General features: G+C 36.7%; 1 protein-coding gene across 5 annotated transcripts in view; it reads right to left on the bottom strand.

Annotated features, from left to right (window-relative positions):
* LOC110461245 (dynein heavy chain 3, axonemal-like) overlaps nucleotides 1-21,607 on the bottom strand; it is a 165,415-nt gene that overhangs the window by 46,542 nt on the left and 97,266 nt on the right. For 2 of the 5 annotated variants that reach the window (XM_021514647.1, XM_021514648.1), the window contains exons 40-44: nucleotides 14,254-14,398; nucleotides 3,090-3,328; nucleotides 2,266-2,415; nucleotides 1,819-2,035; nucleotides 1,116-1,229 (exon numbers count right to left, since the gene is read on the bottom strand). In XM_021514647.1, the coding sequence (XP_021370322.1) occupies nucleotides 1,116-1,229; nucleotides 1,819-2,035; nucleotides 2,266-2,415; nucleotides 3,090-3,328; nucleotides 14,254-14,398 (865 nt within the window). Of the gene's footprint in view, nucleotides 1-1,115; nucleotides 1,230-1,818; nucleotides 2,036-2,265; nucleotides 2,416-3,089; nucleotides 3,329-4,147; nucleotides 4,172-8,450; nucleotides 8,487-12,069; nucleotides 12,079-14,253; nucleotides 14,399-17,950; nucleotides 17,969-21,607 lie in introns of all 5 variants that reach the window. The other 3 variants (XM_021514644.1, XM_021514645.1, XM_021514646.1) reach the window with 3 other exon arrangements.

Raw genomic sequence — 21,607 nt, 5'->3', positions numbered from 1 at the left:
ATGTCATAAGCTCAAACACAGGGGGATCCCCTACAACAAGCATCAAATAACCTACAACAATGCCATAAACTCAAACACAGGGGGATACCCTACAACAAGCATCAAATACCCTACAACAATGTCATAAACTCAAACACAGGGGGATACTCTACAACAAGCATCAAATAACCTACAACAATGTCATGAACTCAAACACAGGGGGATACCCTACAACAAACATCAAATAACCTACAACAATTTCATGAACTCAAACACAGCGGGATACCCTACAACAAGCATCAAATAACCTACAACCATGCAATATACTCAAACACAGGGGGATACCCTACAACAAACGTCATAAATTCTACAACAGTCTACAACAATGTCATGAACTCAAACACATGGGGATGCCCTACAACAAGCATCAAATAACCTACACCAATATCATAAACTCAAACACATGGGGATCCCCTACAACAAGCATCAAATAACCTACAACAATTTCATGAACTCCAACACAGGGGGATACCCGACAACAAGCATCAAATAACCTACAACAATGTCATAAACTCAAACACAGGAGGATACCCTACAACAAGCATCAAATAACCTCCAACAATGCAATATACTCAAACACAGGGGGATACCCTACAACAAACGTCATAAATTCTACAACAGTTATCAGCTTTATATTTCAACCTGTGAGATCTTTGAAAATCAATGTACATTGCAAAATTGCCTCCTACGCATTTCTGAAATGCCTTCCTACTGCAAATGGTATTGAAAACTCTGAATCAAAGATAATGTTTTTCAACAGAGGTCAAGGAAACCCAATAACAGAGATCAGGGACACCTGATAATAGAGGTCAAGACATCCAACAACAGGGAAGGTCAAGGATGCCTGATAAGAGTGGTTAAAGACACCTTAGAACTGAATTCAAGGACACCTAAAATGTATAGCTACAGAGGAGGCAAAGGATACAGAACAGTAGGTCAAAACACCAAATAACAAAACTGTAGAAGAAGTCAAGCATACCCTGCAACACAGACGTCTAAACATGTCAGTATGATTTCACAATTACTTTTTTATGTCTAAAATAGGTGTGTTATGACAGGAACACCTGACTCCTTACCTGTACAACCCTGGCAAAGTCCCGGAGGTTGAACACATAGTGTGATCTTGAAGGACTGGGTAGGAATTTCACTATGGCACTGTTGTATATCTCCATAGTGCTCACCAGGATCAGCTGTCAACAAAGCATATGAACAGTCATAATGATAAACTTTATTTATTTTACAACAATTATGAAACAAGTTATTTCAACTTATATTAATCACTCTTCTTGGCCCGGATGGAAGTGCGCGAAGGGTCTTAATGTGGGAGGAAACAGGAGTACCCAGGAAAACCCACGTGGTCGGGCAGGTGACCATATACCTTTTCACGTCCGATCGGGGGGGAAACCCTGGTCGCCTTGGTGAAAAGCGAGTCGCTATCCGCTGCACCACCCGACCACCCAAACAGTCAAATACTGACACATGTTGCATCAGTTAAAAACGTTTTACTTTTATATTTGTACAATTATACCTAGAAAATATGAAACTTTTGATTTGAATACACATTCAGTTTGAGTGAAATCATTAATTTCTTTTTCAATGAAGATAATTCCGATTTAAAGGAAGGACTTCTGAAACACATTTGGAACAGGAGTAAACCCCAGCTGTATGATTTTAAATAATGATTGTTTATCAAGTATCACTTAAAACCTTAAATGCTAAGTACAGGTGTTAAAATCAAGAGAGACTCTAAAATGGGTTTATAAATTGGCTACTGCTTACCCTTGAGAACCTACGAAGAGTTGTTTCAAAGAAGTTGAAATGCCAGTCAAGAATCGGGGAGAAGATATTCTTCATGGTCTCCTCATCAAACGACTCTATCCCAATGATGTTGAAGTGTCGCGTAAATCGGGGCGTGACGTTGTTCCGTCCTCCACCAGGAGGGCCCATGGCAGACACCATGACTATATCAACCAGCTCCAGGATAGTGGTGTCCTTCCTGTATAACAAAACCATTGTAGATTGAAGTAATATGTATATGGTATGCCAACTTTTTCTTTATTCCTGCGAGTTGTGCTAGAGTTATCTCCCTTTATATAAGCATATCATCAATGGTAATTGGTAATGGCCTGTCCACTGTTCGAGATAAAACTTTACTTCTCAAACAAGAAGGTGGAATCCATTGTCAGAGAATCTCTATGAGGGGGCTGGGCCGAGGTGAAACCTTACCTGTCAAACCAGTACTTGTGGTCCATCCACTGTCTGAGAATCTCTATGGGGGGCTGGGCTCCATACTTCTCCTTGGCGGGCATATTCAGGTCATCAACAAACACACACAGCTTTTTGCCCAGTGTGGGGCCATATATACCCTTCTTCCTCCTGTAAAACAATAGGAATTGCAGTCAGTCTTCTGGTACTTTTCATATATAAACATTAATTTTCTTCAATCTGATCTCTATGAAATGGATAGAATTCTTCAAAATATCTTCTGACACCAATATAGAAATTGCCAATAAAACTGTCTGAGAAAGAATCCATTACTTAGGGTTGGTCGGTTTATGGCAAAATATTGCTATTCTAATTCAGGCCTATTGAGCTAAAATTCTTAATCCTTTTGCTTAAGCACAGTCCAACAATATTATGTCACCAACTAAGTGTTGGCTGAACCAACAGAGCTTCACTGTATAAAGTAAAAGAAAAAATAACTAAATAAATATAGAACATTTGATATAGCAACCTATCTGGCTAGAATAAGTTACTTTAAAGCGCTTTACAGTAAATATATATACAATTTATACAATATACAATTAACATATACATTAAATAATATATTAATCAAAACAATTTTGAGGAATTCACAGGAGCTGCCTTATCAGGCGCTAACTACTAGTCCTATGCCACCTGTCTAATATCTCATTATGTGTATATGCCTGAGTGTGTGCTGGAGAGGTATTGTGTTCTGTTTGTAATGATTCAATATCTGTTCTTCTACCTGTTAAGCACCTAGATATATCAACAAATTATAATATGGATATTTATATGACCATGCCAACCTGTCAAGCTTGGAGAAGATGATGTCCTGTGTCTGACTAGCCGAGGTCTGGGCAGAAAAGTTGATGTTGGTGATGATATACTTGTCCTTTGGTAGCTGAAGCAGGAAGCTGTTAGTGATGGCCGACTTGCCAGTCCCTGTGGGGCCCACAAATAATGTTGGGATGTCCTGCATTATCAGGCGGTCAAGGAAGTATCGCTGTCTTTCTGTCTCCACGGTATTTATAATCAGCTCGTTAATCTACACAGGTAAAGACAGGTAACAAGGATAATTAATTAACAGGTAGTAGTGTGATGAAGATTAAATTAATGAGGTGAAGTTTTACATTATATTGATTTACTTAAAATAAATGAAATGACATGTGGATTGATGGGATGGATATGTTAACTCTAACTATAAACCTTTTTTCTGCGGTCACCTTGCTAAACTACAAGTCTCAGCCAAACAAACAAAGCTAGCATGAAAACTGCACCGCAACCGAAATCAAGACAATCACTTTTTGATTAATGACTACAACTTTTTACAGCTATTCATACTTTGAGCATGGCAAACAATTGTTTAATTAGCATGACATTATTGTGTAAATAAAATGGTTACAATTCCTAATTTTCTTCTTCCACCTTGTTTATCGAACATAACAAAAATTGAATGCGAAGTGAAAACCAACAGCTAGCATGATCAAAGTTTCATTTTGTACTGATACAATTATTTGTTTTATGCTGAGAGCAATTTTCTGTGTAATCTATTCAAAACTAATTTTAGTGCTGTCGATACCTCTTGTTTTTTTGCATTTCCTATTGTTTAAAGTTTGTTCTATTTTTTGGCGTATAAAAAATGCAAGTGACGACCAATATGGATTCAAGTGATGCACAATACTTGTTGACATATATGAAAATCAACAGTCAAAGCATGTGATAATTATCATGCAAACATTTCAGACATTATCATAGTGGGTTTTTTCCTAAATATCATCAGTCCGAAAAAACGGTCAATTTAAAAAGATAAATAAAAAATATTTTTTTTTATAGAACTTGTCTTTTATATTCAAAATCGTCTTACCATGATGCGGAGTTCACGATCTCTCTGTATCACACATAAATGGTGAGAAGAAAGAAAACTGGTTAGTAAAATAAACACTGCAAACATCAAACCAACCAACAGGTCATTGATATCAAGAACAATCTCCGATGTAAACACACCAGTTCAAGGTCAGCACAAAAGGTCACAAGGTCAACAGAAAAAGTTACGAAAATTTGAAAATAAAATTGTCATCAAAATTATCTTCAGGAAACAGTCCTGAAATTCAAAAATGTTTGTGTTCTAATCTGTTTTCATAAAATGAGCTTTGGCTACTTTTCAGCTATAACATGACTAAGAGTTACCTTCAGCAAATTTTGTATTACATTTATATGATATTTAGGTGTGTTTTTTTACGAAATAATTTATTTATTTTTCTGCCAGGTGTTCTTATTGGAAAAACGTAAAACTGTTTTGACAATTTTTAAAACTTGGAAAAAAATTCCATTTAGCCAGTTAATATCCTTACTTAAGTCTAAATGCTACAACAGATACCAACTGATCTACCAAAGATTCTGGAGTAAAATGAAAACCTGATGCTATGATCAGAATGACATTTGATACAAAAATGCCTGAAACATTGTGAGCAATAGTACTGAGTCTGTGACTGGTGTGTTTACATCCGAGCTTGGATAACGACATACAGACAAGCTTCCAGGAAGAAACGTTAATGTCGCAGGTTTAACAGGATCGTGACTGTTACATGTGAGGATTCGTGGAGGAAACATCGAAAAATTGTTTGGGAATCTGGGAAGAAAACATCCAGGATTGCTAGGATTGTTGGTCAATCATGGTAGGATCATAAAAGGATTGAGGATCGGGGAATGGAACACCTCAGGATTGCTAGGATTGTAAGTGGATGACGTGGGAGCGATACAGATTGTAGGTGATTGGTAGATGGGAACATATAAAATGATGGTGGGTGGCTAAGGGTCGGAACATTACATAAATATTGTTTGGAACATCATTGGATGGTTGGTTGACTGAGGTAGTTAGTTTTGTCAGTATCATATGTATGGGTACTGGATGGACAGGTATCGGATACAGCAGGACTGGGGGTTTAAAGGATAACAAACACATCTTCCTGGAAACTCACATTAAGCGGAACACAGACTTGTAAAATATCAAATTAAATTAATATAGAATTAGATTTACAGGAAAACATTTAAATCTGTGATGTCAATGAACAATGTACCTAAGTCATATACAATGCTGTGACCTTGCAATGAACTTTAAAACCTATCATTTGTTGGCATATGTACATTTTTGTTTGGAAAAAAGATTAAATCCTGCAGGTGAACCATTTCCAAAAGGTGTGTCAGTAGTTTTGACTTTTCAATAAGTTTATTGGAATTTCCTAAATATTTTTCAAACATCCAAGAGAAACGTAAACCAACATGTATTTTTTTTTTCTTTTTTCTTTTACTTTATGGTTCATGCATCTCCAACCCCCTTCCCATCCATCTACATTATCATTTAATTTAGAAGAATGATTTGGTGAATGATAAGGGACTGTATTTGACAAAGGTAGAGACCGTAAACAATTACATTGACACCACACACAAATAATAACGCTCTAGGGTTTAAACAGACTCCACGTTTAATTCAATATAAGAAGTAGAAAAAATGAAAAATAGTAACAGTTTTTATATTTACATTTCGGAGAACCAAACTGAACTGACTATGGTACAGTAGGTAAATACAATTTACTGTTTATAAAATAAAATCACTCAATTGGAAAATTTGATAAAATTTTGAACACAGCTGTGATATTTTACAAAGCCTTTTTACAGAGTATTCTACCTGTACCTTGGACAATTGCACCAATTTCATTTAAAAGTGAAGGTACAGGTAAGATACTCTATCAACATTTCATTTCCTCAATCAATGTCTGCAGTTTTTATAAAAAAATAATGCTGCAACTCTAACGAGACACACATTGTACTCTCATCTATGTAGCTAAAGCTGGAACTACAAACGTATAAACACCACACAAAACTTCAGTATTCACCTAACTATCTGACCATGATATATATTTTTTATTGTAAAAATATTTTTAATATTCCTACAAAGAAAATGCAGACAAAATACAATACAGTTGTTTATCTAGATAATTTATCATTTTTCTATCATAAAAACTATAAATCTTGAATATCATATGTGAAATACAGATTTAAAGTTAAATATTAAGAATAAAAGTTCATCTGATTAAGAGTAATAAGATAGACATACTGAATATACTCTAAGATTGATTCAGGATTTTTAATCATTGGTCTAACAACTAAAGCTAGGAAGATATCTAAAATCTGTACTGCTAAATACTTTTATTTTATAAATTGAAGCCAAGTTTTAGATTTTCTCTTTAATAGTCTTCATTATTTTCACATATGCATTTCTTGAATGAAAACATCCTATTTGAAATTCAATCAGCATATATAACTATATATAACTGTATCTTATTTTTCAACTTACCACGTTAAAAAAAATGAAAATTATAAGTTGTCTTTACTTTGAAAAATTTGAACTACACTTTATTTGGAGTTGTAACTCAAATATTAGAACAAATCAAAATTAAATAAAAAAGTAAAATAATTAAAAATAAAAATTACAATAAAAATTTACTGTAGCAGTTTTAGAACTTAAGCTGAAGGTCTTGAATAAGAAACATATTAAGATGTTAGACAAGGTATTTTAAGGTGGGATGACACTAGAGAATTACATGGTACAGTGTAATATAACTACTAACAGTTGTAGAGAGATTGAGAACAACCTAGCTACTCGGTTAAAATCTCTGTTTACAGGTAGATCTAACATGCACCCTTGTCCACGCTCATCATGCACATGGACATTCTACAAGAGCTGTATGTTATTTTTTTACTACATTAGTTGTACATTTCTCTGGCACATGCAATGCCCATGCAAATGATAGAATGGAAATAGAACGCTTAGTATTTACGCTAAGTATTTACGAAAAAGGTAATTGAACATGAAGTAACCTTAAACTTGTTTATCCCTCTTTCAGAAGCAAAATCAAAAGCATGTTACTGTCAATTACGGAACTTTTCCCATAATGATTTAATGAAAGAAAACCTTCTATAGCCTAACTGTATCAATGAACAATAACCATCTCTTAACAGGAAATCCGTTCTCAAAATCTTCCTGTATTTATCCAGCAATAGCCCATGCCTGGTAATAAGCCCACCCATATTTTTTCACAGTTTAGTAGATTTGAAATGTTACAAAAGTGCTATTTCAATGCCCTGTAATAAGCCTCTCCCCTATTTTAAACCAGAGATTATGTGTTGGCCCTAGGCTTATTGCAGGATAAATACGGTATAGAACATAGTGTTTCCGGATTACGTAAGTTCTGTTGAGTTGAATTCCAATGACTCAGCATGTCATCTGAAATTAGCGAAGTATCTGAATTTCTAACCAAGAGATACTGTCATTTTGAATATAAGCACGGAAGTATCAACATTACCGTACTTACTGTAATAATAACCCTGTAGAGAGTTATAAATACCAGTAACAGATATATTCTATAAACATTTGTCTCCATACACAAATTAAGATCTCTACTCTCAAAAGTGTTTGTGAAGGTTCATTTATAGTGATAAAACGAGTGTAATGCTATATATTGCTCTGGGTACAGAGAAGATAATATACCAATATATATATATATACATGTGTATGAAATTGGTACAAATCAATAATAACAAAATTATACATGCATTCACTGAAGTAGAAATGTAAATTTCCTGTTGTTTGACATATTTACAAAGAAAATAAGTATTATTGTCAATAATTCAGCAGAGACACACTGTATGAGGTCATGAGCTTTTCAAGCACTGAACTTTCTATAGAATGTTACATCTAAACTAAATTTGTAAAAAATAGATGTTCCAGGACTTAAGTCCACCAGACAAATTGACTGGCAAGGTCTAGAGCTTCCTCTATGGAATACAGGAAAAGATAACCCTGGAGACCTTTTAGCGTCAACTTCAGACTACTCTAATTTTTAGGAGAAAGTTGTGAAACTACATTTGATCAAATTGTGGATTTGATAAATTCCGCTTAGATATATACTGTAGGAAGGATCTACCAAACGGTATTAAATAAGATCAGGAGGATTATTACATGTTCTCCTCTACGTTTCTCCACATTTCTACTTGTTACGGTTGTGATACACTTGTTATAAACAATACAAACGCATGCATATATAATAAGTCCTGACCAGGTGTGTATACACAAATAGTACAGGTGACCTGTGTATACAATGTCTTACCATCTCCTGAGTGGCTAATACACTCTTGGGTTTTTCCTTATGTTAGCAAAATGTAATGACAAACCAATTAAAATTAATAAAACATAAAAGCATTATTTTTGTTATGAGGATGTTATGACATTAACTTTTATCAAATATATTTATTAAAGTGATGACCAAAAATAGTGAGGAAATTTATATTTTTTTTCTAAATGAAGTTAAAAGTAGTATTATGTATTGAAATTGTTATTAAGATCTACCCTTTCATTAAAAGACAAGTATACCATGAATTCACAATTGTCATGAATGTCCGGAAAAATCTCTTGGCAAATGATTCGGTATATGAGGCTGATAGTTAAGGTACATTTTGAATAATGTAAATTTAATATATTTAATATGTCAATCAATTAATTAAAGGTACACATGTTGAAATGAAGTCAATTTATCACTTTTAATTAAAATAATAAAAAGTTTTGCAGTGTAGTATTTAGTGAAAGTGTGATGATAATTATTAATTTATTAGAAATACAAGCTTTGTAATTATAAGTGATAGGAACCTTACATCTCTCTCTATTGATACAGAAATTACACAAAAGCACAAACACGTACTAATGTCATATGCAGACAGAACTAAAGAAAAATCACTGAATTCATCTAAAATCAGACATAACCCAGCTGTACTTAACCCTTTCACCCCTATGTACCTTTAGTAGACTCTACCATGCATTGATCTGGATGAGTCCATTATGGACTACAGAGGTAAATAGATTAATGGCAAAACATTTAGGACATAAACAGTACATATATATCTAGGAGAAAAGAGAACCCAACGGTCAGACCAGGATTCGAACCCAGGACCCTCTAAACTCTACTAATTGAGCTACCTCAGGGCACCGGCCATCAACTCAGTACAGCTTCCCTACATTCCTCCCTCCTTTTTTTAAGTCTTTGCCCCTATTGCTTGAAACAAGGGTTGAAAAGCCTACCAATTTTGTGTTCAGTGAATGGGAAATGTAACAGCCGAACTGGGATTCGAATCCAGGACCCTCTGAACTCTAGACAAATGCTCTACCTTGTCACCGACAATCGACCCAGTCCAGTTCCACTAAATATAATTTGCTGAAGAATCAGATGTTCAAGTCCCAAGGTTGATTCAACAGAGGAATAAAATATGTATTCCCCTTTAACTTGATGGGATTTATTCCTGTTATCTATGGGGGACACACTGAAGGTACCCAATAGGGTACAATATGTTATAAAGCCATCAGACCGTAACATTCCATGGATTATAAAACATGATTAACGATGGACACTCGCAAAGTCTGTATGCTTGCTATAAAAATAACATTTGATGTGACCCCTTAACTAATGATAGGTTTATAAATTATCGAAATATTTTGAAATGTCATGTGACATTGCTATTTCCATGCATAACAACAAGTTTGATGGAGTATATGATTAACTCCTATAGACATTTAACATTCCAATGTCACATACAATCGGTGTGGTAGAACATTCCCGTATATGAATCATGCTACAGAAATCTTTCCTTGCATGGTCACATCGTGACTGGAATAACATATCTAATTGTGACTGATCATTCTTAATATGATGTGAACTTTTCAAAGTCATGTGACTGTTCTCTGGTGTCATGTGACATACATTTGTGTCATTCAACTTGCAGAGCAATTCTCATAAAAAAACATCCTGAATAATAAAGAGTGCAACACTTTTTGTCATGTGACCAATAAAAAGGATGACATCACTTCCTGTGCAGGACATCTTACCTTTGGCTTAACAGACCTTTCCCCCATCAAACTGGGGCTCTGTGGCTTTTTTTTGTTGTCCTAATATTGTAAGATTGTAAATACTTTGGTATTCATGCAAGATCCAACATCAAATTCCACAAATGCTTTCTCGAGTCAATTATTGCCTCAATTTATAAAAACAAATTTATTTGTACAATATACAGTAAGGTTTAATATTTACACCAGTATCAAAACCTAATGATGCACTATATGCAAAATTAAGAATTATCACTATGTGGAAACTTTCAAAATTCTTATCCATAAATACTATCCAGTCCTTCAGGATCCCAAATGAGCTAGGATTTCTGTAGAAACTTATAGATCTATCTATAGAATTGATAGATAAGCTGAGTAACTAGAGAGAGACTTTGAAGGCGGCTAAGTACACCCAGAATGACCTGTCACATCAACCTTTTATCATTCTATTGGTTACAGGTGTAAAACACATCTGCACTGACATCTGTACTGACATCTGCACTGACATCTGTACTGACATCTCCACTGACATCTGTACTGACATCTGCACTGACATCTGTACTGACCATTGCATTCAAAGTTTAAAGCTTCTTTTTTGTCTGCAAAATAATCAAATTAACATGTCTCTCTTTTTATCATTTTAAACTATGAGGCAATGTTCTGACACCGTTCATAGACCTACCAATCGATTGACCTAAAGAGAAATCACCCAGAGGGTGAGTTGGTTTCATATAAGGTTTCATATAAGGTAACCAACATGACAAAATCAATTGCAACATATGTCATTCGTCCTATCTGACAATAAATGACATTTTCTGGAAATATTCTGTGAATTACTTAAATCTTATTCAAAAGGATAGGGTTTATAGACACAAGGTTTGAATGCGAGGCTTTAAATTTGTGAAAAGTCGCATGTTCCTCCTTTACTATGTCGGATATTTAAATTCCCGATAATCTTTGTGAAAATATAAGTCTCACAATTAAAGTGATTTACAGGGTTCCAGCAATGGAAATGGGCAGTCAACGTATATGTATTAACGTTAAAGATACTCATTGGTATGTTGAAAATTTATTAAAATTATGAGAGTGGTTTGATGTATCAAAGCTGTAAAAAATAATAATCTACAAAGGACAGAGGTCAGAATGTCTCTAAATAGTTCAAAGGTCATATGCATTAGAAGTTCAAAGGTCATGCAATAGAAGTTCAAAGGTCATGCAATAGAAGTTCAAAGGTCATGCATTAGCTAGAGATGCTTGAAGTGTCTTAACTAGACCAAATCTAAAATCGTAATACAATTTGAAAGTTTTTATCCTCATCCTCAACACATTGGCTATTTTTTTTTTTTTTTTTAAACAAGTGAGGCTGTATATTAACTGCCACAGTTTACATAAACGGTTATACCACCATTGGAGTCATCGTCAAGGAAATGGATTCAGTAACGACACCAACAATAATCTAAGTACAAAATTGCTTTAAAAATAGTGTTGATAAAAAATAATTAACGATTTGTATACTTTGCAGGTCAAAGGTCATGGAAATAAAGCAGGTAAAACAAGGGTGATTTTATTATATTAGCGGTATATTATAACATGAAAATAAAGCTTTCTTTCCCTGCATGCATAGGGAATAAGTTGGTTTTTATTTTGTGCATCATATAATGAACTTAAAATTAGCCAACACCCATAACCAACTAGACTGCTAAAGATTTGTATAGGAAAATAGAATGAAGTTCGCATGGAAGTAAATTACAGGTCAAATGAAAGTCAAATGATGATCAAAGGTCACAACCTTTCATCTATAATACAGCAATGTTAAGTTACTTGTTGCTATAGCAACAAGTGTGTTTAGACATTACCTGAAGATTCTGTAGTAAAACAAAATAAAAAAATAACACCATAAATATGACGAAATATCAATTGGTAAAATTGTCCGCTTGGTATGTTGATATTCCTAATATGCTACGCAGGGAATAAAATCTTCTGCATAATAAAAAGGTTAGTGTGAAAAACTGTGCAATTTGTGCACCACTGTAATATGTGGAGGTAAATTTTGGAGCGGAAAATGCTGAAAAAAGCTTCTATACTCGTATACACTGCAAATTAGATTCTTCCAGCAAAATCAATGTTCAGAATTCTTTGAGAAAAAAATATAAGAAAATGTTCCAAGCATATCAGAAATTAAAAAAAATCACATTCTTTTACACAAAAAAAAAGCAAGCCAAACAAAATTAAAACAAGAGGCATATAGCCCATTAATGGTTGCCCGATTGATACACATACTTATAACAACCAGCAGTAGGATAGTAAAATCTTCAATTGAGTAAAAGCTAAGTGGGGCAAGTGGCTCTAAATGTTGACATGTTTCATAAAAATTTGACCTGATCGAATCTACCAAAAAATATAATGTCATTTGAAGATTTACACTAAGAAATCCCTTCTAAGATTCCTGGAGGGTAACCTGTTTCTGAAGTATAAATTGTGATCATAATTGTCCTCTACGGATTATTTATGACACCTGCAAGTTTAAGAGGGGATTGTTTTTGAAGGTTTTGTCCCCTGTAACACCTTATTATCCTATCCTGCCCCTCAGCTCCCCTCCATGAACTTAAATTATGATCCTAGTCTAAATCCACCAGCAACTTTCAGAGTAGATATTGACACCTACTAAGCCCCATCCGACTCCCTAGGATTACGCCCCTTATAGAGTATAGATTCTGATCCTCATCATGTACAAGATCATGTGATCAAATGTTGATGACAGTTCAACAGTAAGTTTCAGAGATGTTTTTTGAAGGTTTTGCACCAAGTGCATGACCCCCTTATAGTCCCACTCAGAGTCTTTTGGTTGGTCAGCCAACTTCAGAGTAGATGATGATCCTCATCAGCTAGGATCACTTGATGAAATTTTGATCAAAATTTCCAACAGCAAATTTCAGAGGATTTGTCCTTATTAAAAAGTGTTTGCACTAAATGACTACCAAAAGCCCTGCCCAGCAGTCCCCTAGGGGGCCTTCATTCATAATATTGAAAGTAATTAGTGCTAAAAAATCATTTGAGTTAAGCATTTTTTTTGAGTTAATTCTAAGAAATAGTTTTTATTTATTTTTAAGGCACATTATATTAAATACCGAAGCAGTTTCTCCAAGCATTATTTATCCACTTTACTAAGGGGGACACTTAAACAGGAAAATAAATTATAAATATACATCACACTAATTAAGCCATACAAAAAAATCATGCTGATTTAAAAAAAAAAATCTTGAACTAAGGATATCTCTTGTAAAATTAGGTAAAAATTAGATAAGTTAAGTAAAATGAGTAAGGTGTAATATATAAATAAACATTAAATTATTAATAGTTAAATAATATGCACAAATATTTGTTATTGCAATCTACTTAGTATGGTTAACTGAAAAAATACATTTTGATGATAACGATAAAAGATACCAAGATATTAAAAATGTATATGAATTTAAAATCAAAACACACTCAAGAAAAAACCAAATATATTTTTGAAATAATTTCTCACGTAACTTGTATCATGTTTGTATATATATCTATAAGACTATGTGATCTGTCATTTTCTTAATATCATAATCAACATCAAATTCAATGGCTGATTATCGCTTTCCCAGCTTCTTGAATTTCTGTAATTCCTTCACTTTCACATTGAAGTTACTCAGCATGATGTTTTACTATGTCACTACAGATCTAGCTAGCTGCTTATCAAATCATCAAGATTTCCAGATTAATGATTTTGATTGACACAAGACACATATAACAAATACAAGTTATTTATGTGAGAAATAAGTTTACTCATTTATGACAATGTAATACCAAAACAACATTTAAGACTTTTTCTCTAAAACTTTTCATTTATTAACTTAGCTGAAATTAATTTGTGCACATTGTCAATAATGAGATAGCCATCATATTAATCACTAGATGATAAATATGTAAAACAAGCACCAAAAACGTTCACACATTAAATAAATCTTCAGCCAATCAGAAGAAGGCTTACGTGTGTTTTATTGACCCACCTTAGCTTTGTCGCCAATCTTGAACGGTTGGATGAGGCTACCCCACGTGTACCAGGAGCCGAACTGTTTGCGAATGTACACGTGGTCGTACACTAGACCCTTCTTGGGGATCATCAGTCCCCTGGAGAACTTCAGATCCTTAGGCCTGTAGGGGTGACAGAAGTCAGAGGTCAATGTTAGGTCAATTCAGGTCATAGATGTCAATATGGAGTCAATAAGGGCACACAAATACTGAAGCACATTGTAGGAAAATCAAAATGAAATCGCTATACTAAGGTACAAATGAATGAGAATTGAAATCGCTATACTAAGGTACAAATGAATGAGAATTGAAATCACTATACTAAGGTACAAATGAATGAGAAATGAAAATGTTACGTGGGATTCGTGTCTGGAAGAGAATTAAACTACGGTCAACATGATGTACCATACACTGACTCAGGGTATCTCTTAGTTTACAAATAAAACATTAGTATCATAATCATCTTATTTACAGTTATAGTAAGTTAGATTAAATAAGTCACCATTTTATCCAAGAACAGTTTGTTTAATGTTTTTAATCAGAAGTCCATTAAAATTTAATTCAAGCCATGTTGGACCACTCTCATTCAATGCTTAAAGTCCACACAGGAATGATGGGGACAAAACAACCTAAAAATATATAGTCAACACAATAAATAATGGGTATATGGAATTCAAGGATGATAGAAACTAACCAAATAGAGAATACATATGGATGGAGAAGATTGGGGTTAAGAATCATATTGCTTTTTGTGATTTCAAAAGAACTTAATTTTATACTTTCAAAATCAACACCTTTTTAGGGCAAGATAACTAAAAATCAGTTTTGATGAAATAAGTAACATAAAGGACAGAAGTTGTAAGCAGATCAAAGATTCCCAGCTATTTAGTTAAAGCTGAAAGCAGGTAAAGCCACACAAATCAGACTTTTGTTTATTCTTTTCCTGATCAATATAAATTTCACTTAATTGGTATAAAGCCTGTAGCTCTTAAAAAAATTGTTACTCCTTTTTATTATGTATACATGTCCTCCAAATTTTCTGAGAAAATATGAACAAACATCAGTTGTGACCTTTGACCCCTGACAGTGCCTTGACTTTTGACCCCTTTTCCAGTCTTCTTTCCATGCACTGTGCTTAGTTACAGTGTAGCCTTTTTGCACCATTTATACATGTATTTTACCAAAATAATGTTGATGTTGCCTTTTGGGTAGTTCTAGTAAAAAAATAAACATGCTGTTTTATAAAAATAAACCACACATCATGATCTTGATGAAGTTGTTCACGGTACATAAATGAACTATACAAAATATTGGTAAAGTATTCTTGGTTTATAATATCGTTTTGCGTCAATGACAAAAAATCATAAGAAATATATTTAAAAAATAAATAATTAGAGATCGATGTTCGGAGAATGAACATCGTTTTTTCCCCAATTTTTTTGGGTGCGCAAAATATTCGAGTAGAAGCTTTTTTCCAGATTTTCAGCCTCAAAAAGTACCTGCGCAAATTACATAGGTGCGCAAATTACATGGGGTTTTACGGTAAATTAATTATTGTAATTTGAACATAAAGTTTTTAATAGAGTCCTTTTTTTTATATCTGAGATGATAATTTACTTCCGTGACAAATTTACTGATTATTGACAAGCATACAGTAATGATCAACAGGCATATTTACTCAATAAATAATGTCATTTGAAATTTCAAAAATGGACGAAAACCTCAAAAACCCAGATAGTATTTTCCACAGTGTATATATGCGCATGAGAATGACTATATATTGTTAGATGACATGCGATGTATCAAACACGGACATTTATACCATATCAGAGTGCACAGACATGTGTACAGGTATTACGATAAAGATGCTTGGACAAATATTGACGACGATAACAATATGTATCTATGGTGTTGATGAGTATTGCAAACATTAATCTATAGTCCCCAACCTCAAGACATACTTTGATATTAAAATTTAACGAAGGGTAATTACTCTGTACATTGTGCAGTATGCAGTGGCGTAGCAAATCATTTTTTGGAGTGTATGCTTACAGATGGTCCAGCGTCCAAAGCGCATAGCGCCGGAGGATAGGGAGGGTAAGGAAGCTGAATAAAAAACCTACTAGGTCATCGAAGCAATCGCCCTTGTTCTGGGGACTCCTTTTAGTCTGATTATTAACAAGTAAACCCCAATTTTTTAAATTAATAATATTAAATTTTGTACTTCACTAAGAAGCTTTTGATTTACATAAACCTTTGAGATTTGTCAATGTGTATAGACATAACATAATATAACAGCACCATTTTATCAGGCTAAAATTTTCAAACAGATTTTTTTTTATTTCTTTCCTCTTTATGATTGATACGGACGGTCCATGTTAATCATAAAATAAGAAATTAATGAAAATACATGATAAAAAAGTCATCTTGAAAATGTTAGTGCATGCTTGAGCATACAAGCATACATGTACGCTATGCCACTGGTATCAGACCTGACTTTGATGCATGACACTTTGCCATCGCAACACCTACTCACATCCAAATTTCCCAAAATTCCCATCAAAGTGACAATTAGTTAACAAAGGGCCATAACTTTGTATAAGATGGGGCATAAGATCTGATTTTGAGTATGTACCATTCCGTCATCTGCACAGGTACTCCCATACAAAATTTGTTTATTGTTATTGACAGATTATACAAGACATGCCCTGGACAATGTGAAACAGTGAAAAAAGGGCAATAACTCTTTATATTTAATGGAGCACAAGACCTGATATTCGCGACACTCTGTCATTCCAAGAGGTGCTCGCATACAAATTTTGGCAATTGTTAAATAAAGAGCATGTTAGATACGCCCCAGACAAATGATGCACTGATAGAGGAATTGAAACCTATATAATAATGTCCCTTCTGGCACTGCCAGTGGGAGGGGCTAATAATTCAAATTTAAAATCAATCAGTAATTAAAATTTCCATCAGGTAGCAAAAGTGAGGTTGGACTGCACATATTATCAGAGGTAATGATTTTTCGTAGGATCAGTGATCAAAGCTGAAATGCAACAATAATTTTACAACAATAAATGGTGTCAAGAAAAACATGGCAGCACACTATTTATACCCATTACCATAGAAACCGTTCCTCCACCACTGTCCCGCACTCAGTACCACATGTGTCCAGGTGACCACAAAAACAGAGGTTTGTTTGGATTTTCAAGTTTTATAAGGTCTTTGTATAATTTCAAGACTCAACAAACAATTTTCAGTTTTTGTTTCTAGACACACAGCAAAACTAGTAATTTAAAACATATAGGAACGAAAAATATAAAAGGAAAGACTTTTGCATGAAACAAATAAATAGGGTTTTTTGTCTATTGTTTTTCCTGTTTGAATACTTCTTATTTATTTAAGTTCCTAAGTAAAAATATCTTGGTACGTATCATTTTCAATCACTTATGAAATTATTCTCCCAAATCAACCCAACTCTATGGAAGAAATGAAAATGCCAATCATTGATTTATGAATATGTTGCATGATTCAGCCTTAAAACATCCAGTTGTTTTTGTGGTAAATATTTTGTTCTACATTGTTATGGTACGTTTTCAAAATTCTGTTTTTGCTGGTCACCTGGACACACAACCTACACCAAAGGGACTTTAAATGTGTCCACTGACTTACCGCGTTATACTGCCCAGCCTGAATGTTAAAGTGTAAGTATACAAATATTATATCTAGGCTTTACCCACATAACCTGAAGGTTGAAAGTTTAATTAAACAAAAAAGAAATAACTAAATATATATATATTTGTGTGCTATATCTGCACAATCTATAATTTGAAATTTGTACATACACACACAAAATATTGTAATCACATACACATAATGTTATAATCACATACACATAATGTTATAATCACATACACATAATGTTATAATATATACACATAATGTTATATGTAAAAACATACACAAAACATTATAATACATCAACTACAAATATACCCAGCGTCCATATATATAATGTATAATATAAACAAATAAAGCAGAAGGCATAAAGTGATATACTATATATATATACAAAATAAGCATAGCTTATACACCAGGTAATGTAAGCAAAGCTTTAGTGTGGCTTCCACTGATCATACAGGTTCTGTAGAGATTGACCCTCACATACAGGTTCTGTCGTAGTGACCCTCAGATACAGGTTCTGTCGGGAGTGACCCTCAGATACAGGTTCTGTCAGGAGAGACCCTCAGATACAGGTTCTGTAGGGAGTGACCCTCAGATACAGGTTCTGTCATAGTGACCCTCAGATACAGGTTCTGTCATAGTGACCCTCAGATACAGGTTTTGTGGGGAGTGACCCTCAGATACAGGTTCTGTCGAGAGAGACCCTCAGATACAGGTTCTGCTGGGAGAGACCCTCAGATACAGGTTCTGTCGGGAGTGACCCTCAGATACAGGTTCTGTCGGGAGAGACCCTCAGATACAGGTTCTGTCGGGAGTGACCCTCAGATACAGGTTCTGTCAGGAGAGACCCTCAGATACAGGTTCTGTGGGGAGTGACCCTCAGATACAGGTTCTGTCGGGAGTGACCCTCAGATACAGGTTCTGTCGGGAGAGACCCTCAGATACAGGTTCTGTCGGGAGTGACCCTCAGATACAGGTTCTGTCGGGAGAGACCCTCAGATACAGGTTCTGTCGGGAGTGACCCTCAGATACAGGTTCTGTCGGGAGAGACCCTCAGATACAGGTTCTGTCGGGAGTGACCCTCAGATACAGGTTCTGTCGGGAGAGACCCTCAGATACAGGTTCTGTCGGGAGTGACCCTCAGATACAGGTTCTGTCGGGAGAGACCCTCAGATACAGGTTCTGTCGGGAGTGACCCTCAGATACAGGTTCTGTCGGGAGAGACCCTCAGATACAGGTTCTGTCGGGAGTGACCCTCAGATACAGGTTCTGTCGGGAGAGACCCTCAGATACAGGTTCTGTCGGGAGTGACCCTCAGATACAGGTTCTGTCGGGAGAGACCCTCAGATACAGGTTCTGTCGGGAGTGACCCTCAGATACAGGTTCTGTCGGGAGAGACCCTCAGATACAGGTTCTGTCGGGAGTGACCCTCAGATACAGGTTCTGTCGGGAGAGACCCTCAGATACAGGTTCTGTCGGGAGTGACCCTCAGATACAGGTTCTGTCGGGAGAGACCCTCAGATACAGGTTCTGTCGGGAGTGACCCTCAGATACAGGTTCTGTCGGGAGAGACCCTCAGATACAGGTTCTGTCGGGAGTGACCCTCAGATACAGGTTCTGTCGGGAGAGACCCTCAGATACAGGTTCTGTCGGGAGTGACCCTCAGATACAGGTTCTGTCGGGAGAGACCCTCAGATACAGGTTCTGTCGGGAGTGACCCTCAGATACAGGTTCTGTCGGGAGAGACCCTCAGATACAGGTTCTGTCGGGAGTGACCCTCAGATACAGGTTCTGTCGGGAGAGACCCTCAGATACAGGTTCTGTCGGGAGTGACCCTCAGATACAGGTTCTGTCGGGAGAGACCCTCAGATACAGGTTCTGTCGGGAGTGACCCTCAGATACAGGTTCTGTCGGGAGAGACCCTCAGATACAGGTTCTGTCGGGAGTGACCCTCAGATACAGGTTCTGTCGGGAGAGACCCTCAGATACAGGTTCTGTCGGGAGTGACCCTCAGATACAGGTTCTGTCGGGAGAGACCCTCAGATACAGGTTCTGTCGGGAGTGACCCTCAGATACAGGTTCTGTCGGGAGTGACCCTCAGATACAGGTTCTGTCAGGAGAGACCCTCAGATACAGGTTCTGTGGGGAGTGACCCTCAGATACAGGTTCTGTCAGGAGTGATCCTCAGATACAGGTTCTGTCGGGAGTGACTCTCAGATACAGGTTCTGTCGGGAGAGACCCTCAGATACAGGTTCTGTCGGGAGTGACCCTCAGATACAGGTTCTGTCGTAGTGACCCTCAGATACAGGTTCTGTCGGGAGTGACCCTTAGATACAGGTTCTGTCAAGAGTGACCCTCAGATACAGGTTCTGTCGGGAGAGACCCTCAGATACAGGTTCTGTCGGGAGTGACCCTAAGATACAGGTTCTGTCATAGTGACCCTCAAATCAGGTTCTGTGGGGAGTGACCCTCAGATACAGGCTCTGTCGTAGTGACCCTCAGATACAGGTTCGGTCGGGAGTGACCCTTAGATACAGGGTCTGTCAAGAGTGACCCTCAGATACAGGGTCTGTAGGGAGTGACCCTCAGATACAGGTTCTGTCATAGTGACCCTCAGATCGGGTTCTGTGGGGAGTGACCCTCAGATACAGGTTCTGTCGGGAGTGACCCTAAGATACAGGTTCTGTCATAGTGTCCCTCAGATCGGGTTCTGTGGGGAGTGACCCCCAGATACAGGTTCTGTCGGTAGATACCCTCAGATACAGGTTCTATCGGGAGTGACCCTCAGATGCAGGTTCTGTCAGGAGAGACCATCAGATACAGGTTCTGTGGGGAGTGACCCCCAGATACAGGTTCTGTCATAGTGCCCCTCAGATCGGGTTCTGTGGGGAGTGACCCCCAGATACAGGTTCTGCTGGGAGAGACCCTAAGATACAGGTTCTGTCGAGAGAGACCCTCAGAGATAGGTGCTGCTGGGAGAGACCCTCAGATCCAGGTTCTGTCGGGAGTGAGCCTCAGATACAGGTTCTGTAGTGAGTGACCCTCAGATACAGGTTCTATCGGGAGTGACCCTCAGATGCAGGTTCTGTCAGGAGAGACCCTGAGATACAGGTTCTGTGGGGAGTGACCCCCAGATACAGGTTCTGCTGGGAGAGTCCCTCAGATACAGGTTCTGTCATAGCGACCCTCAGATCGGGTTCTGTGGGGAGTGACCCCCAGATACAGGTTCTGCTGGGAGAGTCCCTCAGATACAGGTTCTGTCATAGTGTCCCTCAGATCGGGTTCTGTGGGGAGTGACCCCCAGATACAGGTTCTGTCATAGTGCCCCTCAGATCGGGTTCTGTGGGGAGTGAACCTCAGATACAGGTTCTGTCTGGAGTGACCCTCAGATACAGGTTCTGTCAGGAGAAATACTCAGATACAGGTTCTGTGGGGAGTGACCCTCAGATACAGGTTCTGTTGGGAGAGACCCTCAGATACAGGTTCTGTAGGGAGTGACCCTCAGATACAGGTTCTATCGTAGTGACCCTCAGATACAGGTTCTGTCATAGTGACCCTCAGATACAGGTTCTGTGGGGAGTGACCCTCAGGTACAGGTTCTGTCGAGAGAGACCGTCAGATACAGGTTCTGTCGGGAGAGACCC

This window comes from Mizuhopecten yessoensis, unplaced genomic scaffold (assembly GCF_002113885.1).
Source record: "Mizuhopecten yessoensis strain PY_sf001 unplaced genomic scaffold, ASM211388v2 scaffold10591, whole genome shotgun sequence".
NCBI lineage: Eukaryota > Metazoa > Mollusca > Bivalvia > Pectinida > Pectinidae > Mizuhopecten > Mizuhopecten yessoensis.
This window is presented reverse-complemented; position numbering and strand designations above follow the sequence as displayed.